Source organism: Diadema antillarum, unplaced genomic scaffold (assembly GCF_040938485.1).
Source record: "Diadema antillarum isolate AM-2024a unplaced genomic scaffold, OU_Dant_1.0 seq00000911_RagTag, whole genome shotgun sequence".
Taxonomy (NCBI): Eukaryota; Metazoa; Echinodermata; class Echinoidea; order Diadematoida; family Diadematidae; genus Diadema; species Diadema antillarum.
In genome coordinates, this window is record NW_027271767.1 from 17,576 (window position 1) to 34,130 (window position 16,555).

General features: G+C 37.7%; 1 protein-coding gene across 1 annotated transcript; it reads right to left on the reverse strand.

Moving 5' to 3' along the window:
- Positions 1-182: 182 nt before the first annotated feature.
- Positions 183-15,543, reverse strand: LOC139741239 (dedicator of cytokinesis protein 1-like). The gene is made up of 8 exons (XM_071651837.1): positions 15,523-15,543; positions 14,646-14,695; positions 9,411-9,519; positions 6,859-7,007; positions 3,939-4,071; positions 3,143-3,282; positions 1,903-1,984; positions 183-320 (listed from the first exon to the last, which is right to left on the reverse strand). Exons 1-8 carry the CDS (start codon positions 15,541-15,543, stop codon positions 183-185), a joined length of 822 nt encoding a protein of 273 aa, XP_071507938.1.
- Between the last annotated feature and the right edge of the window lie 1,012 nt (positions 15,544-16,555).

The following is a 16,555-nucleotide window of genomic DNA, read 5'->3' on the forward strand; positions in this document are numbered from 1 at the left end:
GAATGTATGATTATTCCCTTCTCATGACATAATGCTGATTTGATGTCATAGTTTTTAGAAATGTTCAAGCCTCATGGAAAGAGAAAACTAACTCTGATGTGCAGACAAACAAAGGAGGATTAAAGATATGTGATCAATTAAAAAATGAATGTTATATTTACTGTTTTCTTAATGAAACCATGTCAAAATGTTTCAAAATACAGGGCATACAGCAAGTTTGGGGAGGGAATGTTTTGACTGAGATGGAGGCACTCACCAATCCTGATGATTTGACACACAAGAAATATCTTGTCCCTTTGGAGATCTTTAGCACCAAGATCCTAAAATGGAGAGAAAAAGAGAGAAATTCATTATACTCTATAATAACCAACATTTCAGGATTTACTGGTATTAACAGTTCTAAAAAAAGAACAAAAACTTCCATATGAGTTGATGCTACTCGGAAGTTTTGCCTCTCCAGCCAAGAAAAAAAAAAAAAAATTTCAAGCCCTCAGACTTGTCTTCCTGACAGAAGAGACAGAAACATGTCTGTTGTTTATGTACATTTATGTCAACAATATAAAGTAAAGAAAAGTTCATTAGAATGTAGTTTTTACAGTCCTCTCAGTAGTAACTGCAAGTGGACCAATTCATCATGTCAGAATCGTATTCTTTCCTAAGGGATACCTTCCCTTTACAAAGTCTATTATTGCTTTGTGAAACTTATAGAGAACAAAACAAAACAAAACAAGTTATCAACATTTTGGGAAACAGTGTCAGCAAAATTTGTAGAATACACCATGCACATAGTCATGCAATAACATACTTCACTTCATTCAGCTGGTTATCAGATATAGTCCACTCCTACTGGACACTGATATTTGAAAAATGGGCACTGAGAAATCCAATGTGTTTACCACAACCAGCCATAAATCAATAAATTTTGTTATGGTACTACAGAGACTCCAACCCCAAGCACCTTCTGATCGGGAGATTCTCCCGCCCGAAACCCCTAGCAAACGGGAGACTCCAAGTTGATGTGTGCGAAGCGCGAAGTTCCTAGGATTCTAGATGTTCTCTGATGCTATCTAAGGCTATTTTTTCAACATACGATAGAAATAAGTAAGAAATCCTTTCCACCGGGAGACACAGAGCCAGGGCGGGAGAAATCAAATCTCAAACGGGAGAACGGGAGATTGTGCAAAAATGGGCTTTCGGCGGGAGACTCCCGTCGAAAACGGGAGAGTTGGAGTCTCTGGTACTATGAGTACTAGTATCCAATACATGAATCTAAAGAAGCACTGTATGTGAGAAGGGCTGGTACCTTAACCCTAAAAAGACTGGGGGAGGGCCTACAAGGCCCCCCCCCCCCCGACATTTCGCGATTACTCTGCAACACGCAATGCTCTCACCGCGATGCTCTATGACTTTTTTCTTTCGAGTTTCCCGCACATTTTGACACCAAATTTGTGACGCCCGGGGGTACGGTTCTGAAGTTACATAACTTTTTGTACGTGCACGTGAGGCCGAAAATGGCTCAAAAATGTGATTTTGTGTACAAAGTCAATGCAAATTGAGTTTTTTCACATGGTTCATATAAATATGCTTATTTTTACTCTCGATGGCTAAAATTAATTTGTTTTAGGAGTATTATGCTTCAAAAAGTGTCTGCCACAAATTTTGTAAAAAAAAACCAACAAAAACAAGAGGTCGAAAAAACAAAGAAATACATAAGAAATTCATAAAATAATAAAATAAATAAGAAATCGATTTTTATACCAAATTTTTCTTCAAGTACATTTGCTAAGAATGCCACAAAGAATAATTAGACCAAAAATGAGCACTTTTGGAGCTTTATTTACTGATTTAGGTGGTATAGGGAGAACCTTGATAAACATGTGTGGAAGACTAGCATATGCTTACTGTGAAGATGGTTTTCAGGTTGTGCAGCAAGCTGAGGTCGGTTGGTGTTCCCTTGCTACTCCATTTGACTACATACGCCTCGCTGTGAAAGAGACATGTCAGAGAATCATGACTTTCTGCTGTTTGTCTGTAGAATTCTCTTTTCTATGGATTATCTCATTCACTTCCTTGCTTGGTTGTTCAACATGATACTAACCCATTGACGATGGTTTGATTTTGCTACAACACGCATTTCCCATAGACACCTGCCGGAGTATACTCAGGACTCGCCTTCAATGGGTTAACAACATTGCTAGAGGAGATAACATTTCACAAGGCTTTTCAAAGTGATTTTTCCCAGAACACAAAAACATGGTAGAACTTTTGTGATTCCAGTATTTTATGTCACTGCTTGCATTGTCTATAACATCTTATAATTGTATTTTCAGAGGCATAACCTTGTACCTCTTTAGAGTCTTTGGTGAATAAAGATTAAAGTTACAAATCATTGCCACAGGACACATGATTATTCTCTGTTTATGGCCAGCATGAAACCAAGGATGTGCTTTAATAGCATGTATTACTGCTTGCCTTAGAATTTCAGATGTCTCAACAGCCCATATCAGCAGTAATGATTACGACTGGCTTTAATGCAACACAGAAGATTGTATTTCGACTTCATGAGAGCGGAAGAAAGAAAGCATTGGCTCCCTCTGAGCTACAATTTGTACTGTGCTTTCACATTGCACATTTTAAAATTCAAGATAGTCACTTAGTCGTAGCTATAAATGTGATAATGATGACCAACATTTACCCCCTGAATGAATCTGAAATCAGGAAGTCTCTGTTATTTTTTTCTTTCACAGCTTCAAATCTCAACCTGGCAAAGGTTACGATTATTGATCATAAACTTGCCTTCCCTTGACTCATTGATGCTTTAAATGTTGTGCATGGTCTTTAATAAGCAGTTCATTCCTGAGAGCATACTGATTTTCACTTACGGATACTACATTCTTGCTTCTTTGTGACTTGACCTTTTGATTGATATGGCATTATACAATTCTGCTCTATGTGAGCTATCCTTAACATATTAACATATTTTATCATACACTCTAATGATCTGAGGATCATTCTTTTATGCCATCAAATGCACTGGGTGTATATTCCTCAAGTACTGGCTTCTACAGTGCAAGTGGAAGAAGGCTGGTTATTTGGTTAAACATGCAGAGTTCTGTCAAGTTTTGCCCAGGTATAAACTGACCTGATATGCTGGAAGAGTTTGCCATCGTAGAGGCTCATGAGCACGTCGGCATTCTCCCCAATCTTACACACCACGTTCTTCACCATGACGTACAGGTTGTAGGAGTACACAGTACTCTGTTTTTTGGTCCTCAGTAGAAACTGGGAATTGAACAAATTGGGGAACAAAAATTGAAATAAGACATCCAATCAAACTGGGAATTGAACAAATTGGGGAACAAAAATTGAAATAAGACATCCAATCCACCATCCAAACCAATTAAAAGGGAATGATTTTAACTGTACATCTATGCCTACGTGGTACAAAGCAAACTGTTCTTTACAAGGCATCCTTTACTAATCTAATATCCACTTACTCCTACACAATTAGAGATTCTACTCAAGTACCCATACCCATAGATAAGAGTTCTGAAAGAATATACAGGAAATGTATGAGAATTCACCATCACTGTTTTATCATTAAATCTTTCCTCTCTCTCTTTCTAAATATGTAGAAAATGTCAAACACATTTCAACATTCATCAATTGTCAGCAAATGTTTCACAATTTATATCACATACACTGACATGAAGCAGTTTGTTCTAATGTTTTTGTACAATATTTTTTTTTTTTGTATTTCAGTACAAATCTTCTTGTTGCACTGGCAAAGACAGCCATTATTTTCCATAATTCATGCTCTTCAGATACTTTTCTTGTTTCTTGTGATGTCATGAATACATGTTGCTTTTTTCCTGATTTTCTGAGCTTGCTGTATGGTTTCTTTTGGTTTAATTTAAAAAAATAGGAAGTGCATATACCGAAGTCTCCTGCTGCCCAATGATCCGCTGTGTGGCCACTTCATGCATCCTGTGTAGCGACACAGAGCTGAGCTGGGTGGGATTCTGAACGCTACCCTCTTCATCTCTGATCACCAGGTCCAATCCCAACTTCCTGTAGAGCAACACAAGGGTACATACTATGTGATCAGTCGTGCAGTGAAATCTGGATCAAAATAGTCATTCAGTACCAGCAGAAAATGCTATCAAGGACACACCAGTGGGTATTCTGAGAACCTGCTATGTAAGTCTTGAGGACAGAGACCAGTTGTATTGGTAGATACAAAGCACGACCTCATCTATTTAGGAGAACTCTTTTGTCTTCATACATGGACTACACTTTGGAATTCCATGGCCATACACATTAATCCACCATACTACTGGCACACGAAATACAATAAGTAGAGTGTAAAAATCTAATTACATGACTGCTTAATCTCATTATGACATCTCATCAGCACTTCAAAACTGGTGACATCAGGATGAAACTTGTATTGACATCACATGTAAGCAGAATGTGCTCTATCAGGTCAATGCCTTCAGTTTGCATACTTCTTTATTATTTTTTTTCCCCTTTTTGGTTAGATTGTAATTGACACACTGAAAGACAAGTTCTTCAAATTTCCTGAATCAATCCTCAGCATAGTCTGTCGGGTTGCTGCTAATCAGACTCATTACTTCAGTTCATCAAGTACAACATTGTACTTTCCTTCTGATTTCACAAGAGTAAATTTCACGAGAATTGCCCAAAACTGAAGTTGGACAGGTTGTTGAGGGAAGCCACATGACTTCCAGAATTACATGTTTTCATTTCTCCGCGACAAACAATAACTATGCTTCCAGCTACTTGCCCTCAATTCTGTTGACAGTTTTTGAGGCTTCAGCTGCATAATACTCAAGGTTTGGGGTGCTTCTTTTTCTGCCAAAGTGCTCCTTTCTTTGAGTACAACAGTCCACTAAACAAATCCAATGCCTATTGTGTAATTCAAAAGCAGCTTTGACTTGTGCCTGTTATCAGCTTTATACTGTCAGATGTGAAATGTTGGCTTTCAGACTGAGACTATGTTCAAGACATTTTGATATAGAGGATTTCTACTGAAGAAAAGAGGTTTGATTTCTTCTTTATTTCTTTGTCTGTTGTTTTGTTGAGTTTTTCCAGTATCTACATTGTAGCTAGAGAGTATTAGTAACCTTCAAAGTACACAAGATGCTATCCTTGTCACTAATCCCTTGTAATCTGTTTATTGTGTGTGTGTGTGTGTGTGTGTGTGTGTGTGTGTGTGCGTTTCAGTGTGTGTATGTGATTCCCTGCGTGTTCACGGGAAGGTGTACGTTTGGCCATTTGACAGGGTACCTTGGATTATGGTCACACATGAGAGGTTCCATACCTATCAACAAGGTATCGGAGCCTGAAGTCAGTTCACTCAAGCCTACGCAGAATTACCATACCATTCTACTCAACTGACTGTCCCACTTGTTAATAAGAGGACCACATTTACAGTGGAACTGTCCCCTGGTGGCATATAATAGCACTGAAGACCATCTCCAAAACAAAAGCATCACCAAAACATCCTTACTACCTATACATCTTGAAAAATAGTTGCAATGAATCTATTCTAGTCTGTAACTGCTACACAATTGATGGAAGTTATTTTATGATCATGAGATAACAGTACAAAAACTGTGCAGCAAGATGAAGTATACCACAGACTACACACAACTGATCAGATATGCTTTTAACAAGCTGTTCGTATTCCACGATTTCTATTTTTGTAAGGAGACCTGGACTTTTCTTCTTGTAAGTACATGGATATTACACATACATGCACATGCAAATCAATGTGTTGGGCTAGGCACTCTCTCAGTGTGGTACGTGGGGATACAATCTTGAGTGAGCATGATATACAGGCAAGGATGCCAAAGTGCCACTGTAAACATTGGCCCTTGACTTTGACAGAAATTGATATGGAAGGATGGGGCATCCAGGTATTATCGGAAGTCCACTGGGAGGTGGGGGTCATGACCCCTGCCCATCACCCAGGGGCGGGAACCATCTGGGAGCAGTGATATTCACAGGGCTGGAATGTCAGATGGGGATGTCCCACCCAGTGCTTCTCTTTTAATAGTGAAAGTCCTTGTCAGTGTACCTTCTCAATCTCAGTAAAAATGCCTCATACGAGATAGAACTTGGGTGTATGACTAGGTATATATATCAAACATTTGGCTTTACAGACTTTCATGTTTGACAATGAACAATGAAGGCAATCCCTGTCTGCACCTTTACTTGTTGTGAGTACTACATGTACTAGCTTGTGCTTGTATTTGTTGTTGTTTGTGAGCTGCCTTCACAGGACAAGTATCTCATTCATCAAGTTGAAATAAGTTGTGATACTTAAATCAGAGTTGTGAAACATGCAACCTATGTTACAAAATGCAGAGCTTCTGTGTCTTTGTGTTTTTCAATTTAACATATTCCCATTTTAAGAAAAACGAATGATACTGCCTAGTTTTTGGGTGACTAGTATTTGGCCATTTCTATCATCCAGGGTCCTGTTGGAAAAAATGCAGTAATATTGGTGTAGTAGTTGTAGTAGTAACAGTAGTCATGGTCGTAGTCTGGTCATAGTCGTTGTCGTCGTAGTAGTAGTAGATGTAGTAGTAGTAGTAGTAGTAGTAGTAGAAGTAGTAGTTGTTGTTGTTGTTGTAGTCATAGAAGTAGTAGTAGTAGTAGTAGTAAGGGTAGAAGTAGTAGAAACAGTAATAGCAGTATAATAGGAGAGTTAGAAAGAAAAGAAGAAAAAGGGAATAAAAGATCTATAGTTAAATATGGTGAGGGATGTACAGTGTATTATCCTCTAGAATGCTTACAGAACCACACCCCAAAACAAGAAGGCAGACTTGCCTGTTGGTGAAGTCAATCTTGGCCGTCACATGCTGCTTCATCTCCTTGATCTCATCCACTGGTAGTGTGCCTGAAATCATCTGCCTCCGGTAGTCGATGAGCTCAACCAGCATTTTGTGCACCAGATTGTACTTCTCCAAGTCCCGTTTCTATGACAACAAACCAGCAGGAGGAGGGAAATGACAGAAAGGATGCAGAAGATATCAAACAAGGAGGCAAAGGAATAATTGCTGTCATCAAAACTGCAATGCCTTTCAACCAAACATAAATAAACACACAGTAATCATATCCCAGGAGAAAAACATACATATCATAGGCTGAAAGATAAATAAACAATGTCACACATAATGTGTACTGGTATGGACTGATGATGCCCCATTCAAAAACTTTTCATTTATCGTCATTTGTAGTTTATTTTGTTGAGAAAAGTATTACACATGCAAACCAGCTTACAGGACTTTCTCTATGATCTACATAATCCTTTTGTTTGGTAGTTTCCTTTTGTTTGGTAGTTTCCTGGAATAACTTCAATGAGAATTAGGCTGTAAATGTCAAGTAGCATACACTGTACATATACAAATGTACAGATTCATCAACGAACTGGAAAGGTGGAAACCTCATGAAATTATGAAGGAAAATTGCAATGATTTGGTGAAGGAAGAGCACTATTCTATTCACTCAATGGGACATACAATATATGTCCAGTTAGATTCTAAGCTCAATTCTTTGGGAAATAAAAAATCACTGGCATAACGCAGAGTTATGCACAGTTAACATGTATCTTTATTACACATCAGGTAAACCTTTAAAATGACAAGGTAACATCATCTTCTTTCCTTTGACCTTTCATTTTCACAGCTGAAATGTCATTTATGTTGAATTATGTGACATGAATCATGGACACACAAGGTGAGGTTGAAAATGAAACCAATTTGGGCATTCAATTTGATTTGGTGCAACACCATCACACAGAATGTAACAAACATAAGGACTGTCTGAGACACCTTCAAAACTACCACGCAGAAAAAACAAAACAAAACTAATTCCTACTGCCTCCTTCATCTTATTTCATTTACCTCACCGTTTTGCTATCTCCCACTTCAAAACAATCATGGCAATCTCAAAGGCTCTTTTCAAATAGGCCTATACAAATCCCTTGGAATCCCCTACTTTCCATTCTTAGAAAATCCAGAAGTCAATGATGGTAATCTGTAGCTGCTCTACTGTACTTCTCCCCCCCCCCCTTTTTTTTTTTGTTTTGTTTTTCATAAACTTGACCCAGTTTTAAAAGATCCTGTCATCACAGACTTTGACCAACCCTTTGAAACTGAACTACTGCCAAGCACTAAGACCCTCTTAAAGTCAAATCTCCTTTGATGTCTTCAATCAAAACCACTAGAAAGCAAACTGGGGAAGGAAAGAGAATGAGAGGAAAGAACAGATTTCCTCCCTCTAACAGCAACACTGGTGAAGGCAACCATGAAATCTGTCCTTTCAGGGCACACAACGGAAGCACTTTCAATTCTGTCATTGCTACTGCGGCTAGGGTATCAAGTCTGCCATGGGACTCAGCTTGCATCCCTTGCAAAATGTGTGTATTACAGACGGAAATCATCCATAGGACCTGCAAATCTCTTTTACATTGCAAAGACATCATCCTAATTTCCCCTGAATAGAGCACTTATTAATGCAGCAGAAATATTTTTGGCTCACAAGGTCATTCCATTTAAGTTATTTGATATTGGCAATCAACCAAAGCTACAATAGTATACATACATGTATGCTATCAAAATGCTGTGACGGAATCAACTGCTATGTGTATGCATCGATTCACTACCAATATTGACTGGCATTATCAGGCTGTACACCTTTAAATTGAATTAACCATGATCTCCCTGGCCTCCATCATAATTGGATTTCTCTGAACATGGCATGATAAACTAATAAGCTTTCAGCATCCAATAGCACGCTTGCAAGAGCATACCATGTATAAAGATGGGGGAAACAGTGAACTTTTTGAGATATTGGTCTTACACACCCTCATTTCCACTCCCTACATCAACATTAGTGCTGAGCCTTTGCAATAGGATCTTCCCAATAAAAGTATGAACTCTCACATGAAGGTATGCAGAGAATTGTTTGCTGTTACCAGTGAGGAGAGTCATTTCAGTGTCTATACAGTGTGTAATTCTAAACATGATTCTAACAGAATGTCAGAAATGCTGTTATGCCTGAGAAGTTGTTGCAGTCTACAGACCTTCGATGTCTGTGAATAAAGCTGACACATATTGTAAAAGTAGATATCTTTGCGTGAGTAATTTTTCACGCTCGGCCGGGTAAAATGGGATTTGCATGTTTTTTATTGCATGGAATCAAGACATACATTGGAAATCAACTAGAAAAACATATGCCAAACAAAAATATTTGCATGCTTTTATCATTATGCTAGTTTGTGGTTCCGCGAAATGCGAAGAAATTTCAACACCGCGAAAATTTCCCCGTTTACAGTACATAAGTGGACATAAAGAATAGAAGACATGCCAGTATCTCACCACGTAGAGCTGCTTCCACAGGACGCACCATTCTCTTAACACAGCTGTCAGCTCCTGGATGATGGGCGTCTCCTTTGGTTTTACTCTTTCCGACTTCGATTCTGAGATGCTACAGAAGGCACACATGACAAACAAAATGGCATTCAAAGATTTACCAGACATAAGGAATATTTCACTGTGTTGAATATTGCTGAAATTTCTGGCTCCACTAAAAACTGTCACAAAAATTATAACACACCTAAATATTTGTCCAGATGTTAAATTTTGTACAAAAGTACTCTCATCCCCCAAACTTTAAACATTGTATGCAAAGTTTACTGAAATTGGCCCAGTAAAGAAAGAAAGAAAAAATCACCAGTCTTGCCTACTCACTTTTACATAGTTTTGAGTTAATAATTTATGGGTTGAGGAATTCAAAATGACGCCCCATAAATACATATTTTCTAGACCATCAGTGACGCCTTATGCTGAGGGCAGCTATCTCAAAGTGCAATTCCACACCACAAAGACAATAGTAATAATTTCTTCAACATTTGACAAGAAATAAGACAGTTATGTCTTCAACTTTTGACAAGAAATGAGGCAGCTACTTTTTCACCAATCTCTGATATTGGTTACAACAACACATCCTACCTCAAAGGGGCAATTTCATTAACTCACCACTCTCCACTTGGTTTGCACACAAATACAATCTACAGTGTATATATTACAAAAATCATGTTGTTGATGCTGATTAAGCAGCTATGTACCCTTTCCTTCTAAATGCCATTATTGATGGGTTTTTACAAGATTACAAATACAGAAGTTAATGTGAAGGATGCAATTTACTCTTCCAATGTTTCTAATTTCATGCAAATACAAGCAAATTTAAGTGAAGATTGATATACTGATCCTGATATACTGATCCCTGGGAGATTTGAGTTGTGGTGACGTCATCAATCTCTTCCAAGTTGTACGATACATGTAGTTGTTCCTGTCTCATGAAAATATTGGAATTTTTCACATCAACTTTCTTATCTTAGGTCTGATTTTAATGAAACCTTTTTCCTTCCATTCATCTACATTTACTTGTTGTTGTTTTTTCTGTAAAATCCAGCTAAGGTGACTGTGCCATGGAAGGCATCAAAATACCAGATTGTTTATCAAGAGCCCTGCAGTCAGTTGTACACAAGAGGTCACCACGGGAATCAGCATTGATTATTATAGCTGAGGGGAGTGCTGGCAAATTGCCCTGCTCAAAAAAGAGTTCATGTAGTAAATCTGTATGTCATGCCCTAGGAATACCCATCAGACCACCTGTTGATAGCATAGTAGGAGACTTTTCTGGGTCTTTATTGCTTGTCAAATGTCCTCCTTCTCTTCACAGACAAACTTGGCAACAAGACAAGCAAATCAACACTGTATGAATCAAGCAGCGTCATGTTGGACAAAGACAGCAGTAACTATTCTGTTTTCATGAGTGTGTCTGATGGAATGCTTGGATTCACTAACTCCCTCTTACAATTCACTTCACTTTATAAACCCACAGACAACAACAAAATTATCAATGATGGATTTCTTTTCTTAAGAAATGCTTCATGAAAAGGCAGTTCTACTCATGACATTCCAATGTTGCTAGTTGTTTGCACAGATCTAGACACTTATGGAATGTTTCACTGGTATGAAGATTGATTGAAGATATTTCAGTACCTTTGCTGTTTAGGTATCATAAAAGGGAATTGAAATAAAATAAGGATGATGGAAAAAAAAACCCTGTATACAATGTCACCTTGTACAATTGTAGCATTGATTGGCTATACTGTTGTACAGTCATTATTGCTTCTCTTTCTACAGCAGCTGTGTAGCAGCAAGGTATGAGAAAGCCCTTTGAGAAGTATGGATGCCCTGCAATCCACATTCCACTCATCTCAAAGATCCGAAAATCTTGAATGTGGATATATTCAAAATGAACTAGAAATATCAAAGACTTTAAATAAAACAAAGTATGGTACTGAAAATTCAAGAATTGATTTTGCTTTTGACATGAAAATACTATACTGTAGATCTGGCCATCCAGGAAAAAAAAAATGAGTGACTTGCTAGCAAATATTTCATAAATGTTCTTGTCTTTTAGTTACATGTACTATGCGAGTCAATGGATAGAAGGGACTACAGAAAAATAAGCTACAAACAGAGCGCTACCATGGAGAGAATCCATAATTTCATCCCCCTTAAACAAACCCCATCCCCTATTCCCCTCGGTCTTGGAAATCAATATCACCACAAATAAAGTGAGGCTGACTGTTAGCGTAGATATTGAGCAGGCACGCACTGATTTTATGTGCATGATTATTGGCAAATAAAGTACATCATGCACATGCAGGGCAAGTATATTAAGTTAATCTGCTGATGCACTATGCACATAATATGCACAGTACTATGCAATATGAATTATTCAAACTATACAAGTACCAGCACTCACAAACTTGGTAGGGTCTATATCAATTATAGGACAATGCCAACATGCTCTACTGACATTAACCCGTTGAGGCCGGTCTGATTTTGCTACAACACGCATTTCCCATATCCAAGACACTTGCCCGAGTATACTCGGGACTCATCCTCAACGGGTTACAATGAAAATTCACTGTAGAGAAAATTATGTTTTCGTGATCAGCATTGTGATGAAACAACATATTTGAGCAAATCTCGTAAATGACCAATAATTGCAATATTCATACTAAATGTTATATTGACATTCTAAACACTATGTAATATTTGTCACTGGAATGTTAATGTCTCCTGTGTAACGATTTTGACAAGTTTGGTGTTAGACAAGTTCTTCAGAAGAATCATAGAAAAATTGTTTCATATGAAAAGAATAAGTGTGACATCGGTTAACATTTTACGTGAAGAATACAGGATGATAAATGTTCGGGTTGACATCTTCTGATGACTGTTGCTATTTCGAGGTGCTAACAGGAGATTATGCTCATTACTATTACAGATGGCATCTGAATGATTGCACTGATCATAAAGTCTGTTGAATTTCACTCACATTTTTCAATCTGCCAGCAATAGAGCTGTCATCAGCAGTAATTGTACACCCAAGACCAAAACAAACTCCTCACACACTTTTGATATATTTGTGAGTCTACAAAATGTTTCTCTTAGATTTAAACACTATAACTAGGATTTGGACCTACTGTACTGGTAGACAAACAAAAAGTAAAACCCATTTCCGGCAGTGTTGTTGGATTGAATAGGAAGTATACTGTCACATATCTGGAACAGTGCGGTAATTTACCAACCAACAAGGCCCTATATTTTTAAAGTCTCTGATATTGTGGTACATTGTTGTAGCTCAATGTCAGTAATTGTTGAACTTTGCTGACTGAGCTGTGTGATGACATGCAAATGCATGAAATGCATGAAACAAAACAAAACAAACAAACAAATGAAACAAAACCATCCAGGATACAAAATATCACTATCAGGAGATCTATGAAAAAATGTCATGTTAATAAACCATTCATTACATGGTTTATTCTAACCCTACTGTCTACGGGAAAATATTAAATATACAGTGTCATACTGGTAAACCTGCTTACAGATTTTTCACTATTTTTGATGCATTCATTTGTTTTTAATTGTTACACTGTAGACAAAATAGCTTTGTATTCACACAGTATCAGAGTCTCCGGCAGCACTGAGGACCATTCAGCTGAGATATTTCAAACTGGGCACACTGTTATAGACAATGCCTTTGAGCTCATTCCAATCCCCACTCATGTTGTTTACTTTCCTCACAATGTTCAGTGATTACCATTGGTGACCTCTTTTACTGAATATTTGGGCAAATATCAGTGGTATTTTGAAGATGATGCTCAGCAAACAGAGTTATGGGGCTTTATGACCACAGAGCATTAGTCATATCTTAGAGCTATAAAACTATGTGTAAACCCCTCTCAAAGGGTGTGGCATTAAGTCGTGGAAATGACAATATTGTAGACTGAAATTTTCAATTAAACCATTGCTTTGTTTTGTTTCTTCACCTTCATGGTGTAGATTACAATTGCATGTTCACCCATCTGTAACAGTAATTGATTCTGAAATCAGCCTAGATAACCCTCCTCTGCCCCTTCTCCCCCCACCCTCCCCCCCCCCCCCCCAAAAAAAAAAAAACAAACCTCCCTATGTCATCCCTAAGGCTGCATTCACATAGAAGTATACTATTTGGGTATTCGGGGCTCGTTTTCGAGGGCACGCGAATAGCTTGAATCGAACAATAGGATTTCCTCACACCGCTTCACATAGGAGGGCACTATTCGAAAGTACTGAATAGCTGCGAATAGTATAGCAAAGTGGGAATCAAGCTTGTTCGATTTTCTTGCAGCGTATACCGTCTCTCGTTTATGAAATAATGACAATTTTGGTCTGGATTTGCCCTTTAGCAAAAATAAGCATGTAGACTGACATTCTGATGTAGTTTAGAAATTGTTAATAAGATTTGCTGGGATGTAGGAGGAAGAAATCCTCACTGCATGGGATGGTGAGTTGACGGTGCGGGTGATGGTGTACTCGGTGCCCGAATAGCGAATAGCGAATAGCGAATACCGAATACTTCAATGTGAATGCAGCCTTATCACAAGTTGTACCATTAGGAACCATTATGACACATGCTCCAATTCTGTACAGTATGAGGGCAAAATGCAGAACAGTCACATTTATGGAACAAGTCAAACACATAAGGAGTACTGAGACTTCTTCCACAATCACTCCTGCATGATCAGCTTGGTGCAATACATGTATCTCCCTACGCTTGAAGGAACAACAACGGATTGATGCCAATTGCACATTCTAGACCATGTCAGATTCTGTTCATTCCTAAATCAAACAAAAATCAGCTGCGTACCTTGCAATAAATCAACTTTTCAAATCCATAATCTTTTTCTTTCGTTTTGCATTCATTTTCCCCTTTCTTTCTGCCCTAGCTGATTTCACACTTGAACAGTACCCACATTGACCAAAACCGTCACACCCTGGTGCTAATTGCCTGCTTTTCAAAACTTCTTTACAAGTGCAGCAGATGATGAATCAAACTGTGAATTTTGCTTATAATGTTGCTTTGAAAAAAAAATGTCTTTAATGAGGGCAGGGAGGGGGGGGGGGAGCTCTGGTATACAAAATCATACCTAAGACTTGCAACATTAAGAATGTTTTGAGAGGGAATGAAAACTTGTGCTTCATACTCACCCAATACTCTCCACCTCCTTGATATGTACATAACTCTTGGGAAATATTCCCTGGAGAAAGAGTAAGGAAGGGGTAAGAAAAGAAAGTGGTGTATCATAAACATGAGGTTAATGAACATGTACAAATTGATGCATTGCAGATTAAATGAATTGTAGACAGTTACTGCATTGCTGAACAAAATTCTACAAATGGCATCTGGGAGTCCACAAGTTTTACTATGAATGGTGAAGTGAAGACATTTCCTCTGGCAAAGACACATATTGTGAATTAACATAACAATATCAGCAGCATACAAAGTGTACATCAGCATTTGTAAGCAATCAAAATCTGAATTGCAGCACTTCACAATTCATTTCTTTTCTTCAGATCAATGGGTCATCATGTAAACTAGTGACACAGTGTAACACTTTTAAGTCATGAGAATGACTTATTGGCCTCCATATCATGGAAATTCATTTTCTGCAGGACCCCCAAAATAAAAAGAAGACTAAAGTTAATATCATACACCAACTGATCTGCCATTTCTAAAACCACAGACTGCTTTTCATCTGTCACCTGGTATTCTCTCTCAACATGTCTCATCAAAATCCATGATCTGGATTTATGAACATAAATGATGGAATCTTAGAATTTGACACAGACCTTTAAGCTGAAAAATATTACAGTATGAGACTGAGTCATAGACCTACTTCGCCACGCTTTATGTAGTATGAATGAATTCTGTCAGATGTTGTCAGCAGTATTACATAAATTAAGTTTTAAGAACTGATTCTACCATCAACTTTAGACTTGGTGGTTTTCAATTACCAACAGTAAATTTTACTCTGCCATTTAATTCATAATTGAACACAATTTGCTTGAATCTGAGCTAACATACATTGTAGCATTGGTCAACCATTTAATGACTAAAAAAATAAAGATTTGGTATTGACTAATGTCTGTATGATCTACATGTACTGTACTGTACTTTTACCAAAATCAGTTGGTAATGTGAATATATCCTTATGATAATTACATTGTATATTGTCGTAAACTTCATCACAGTTGATTGGATTTTATCATTTGCGTTATCATTTGCGACCTTGACGGTGTACAGTCAACTCAAGGACACAAACCACTTCATCTTTTTAAATGGTCATACAAATGTATACTACTGTAAGTAGCTGATTATTCTCATGTTACAGCATGGAAAGGAAATAACACACAAATTAGAGGTTGGATGGATGGATCTGTGGATTAAATGGATAAACAGCTGGATGAACACACACCACAAGAACTTTATGTAGAATGTCTACACTCAGAAGAAGCACAAAATAGATATGCTCACTGAGTTGCTCCCACATACAATACCATCTCATCAACATTTACATGTATAGTGTATCTATACATGGATATCATTTTCACTGACAAGCACCTACGCACATACATGTACAAATACAATACATGTAGGCAAATGTGTGAAGGTATCTCAAGAATCTATGCACCTGTTCAGATTGGAAAAAGAACTTGTCTTTACACTTGCTTTTGAGAAAAAAAAAATCATGCTAATCTGGTTATTTTTGTTATTTTTATTTTTGTTGCAAGTCCGAAGGCAAATTTGAATTACAAGTTTAGTTGCATGGTAGGCAAAATTTTGAAGACCAAAACAATGCAGAGTATGCCTGTGCATTCAAAATTGTGTTCCTGCCTTTCAGAGAAGAACTTGGAATAGCTCATGGACAGTATACACAAGGAACCCGTACCCTGTACCCCTACGTGTGCCACATTTGTTTAATACATGCCTGCAATCTACCATGGTGTATATCACCACTAGACTGCAAAATACAAAGACATATCATCATCGCAATCCTCTTTAATACAGAGTTCTTAATGCCACATGCCGCTTTAAAATGAATTATAAGGTGGTGCTG

Bases quoted from the DNA above. Each gene is read 5' to 3' on its own strand.
- LOC139741239 (XM_071651837.1), bottom strand. From the start codon at position 15,543: ATGGTTGACCAATGCTACAAT. The intron at 1,985-3,142 runs GTCAGTTTATAC...TCTCTTTCACAG, and splicing joins AAACTCTTCCAGCATATCAG to CGAGGCGTATGTAGTCAAAT. The intron at 321-1,902 runs GTAAGCATATGC...TCTCCATTTTAG, and splicing joins ACCTGAAAACCATCTTCACA to GATCTTGGTGCTAAAGATCT.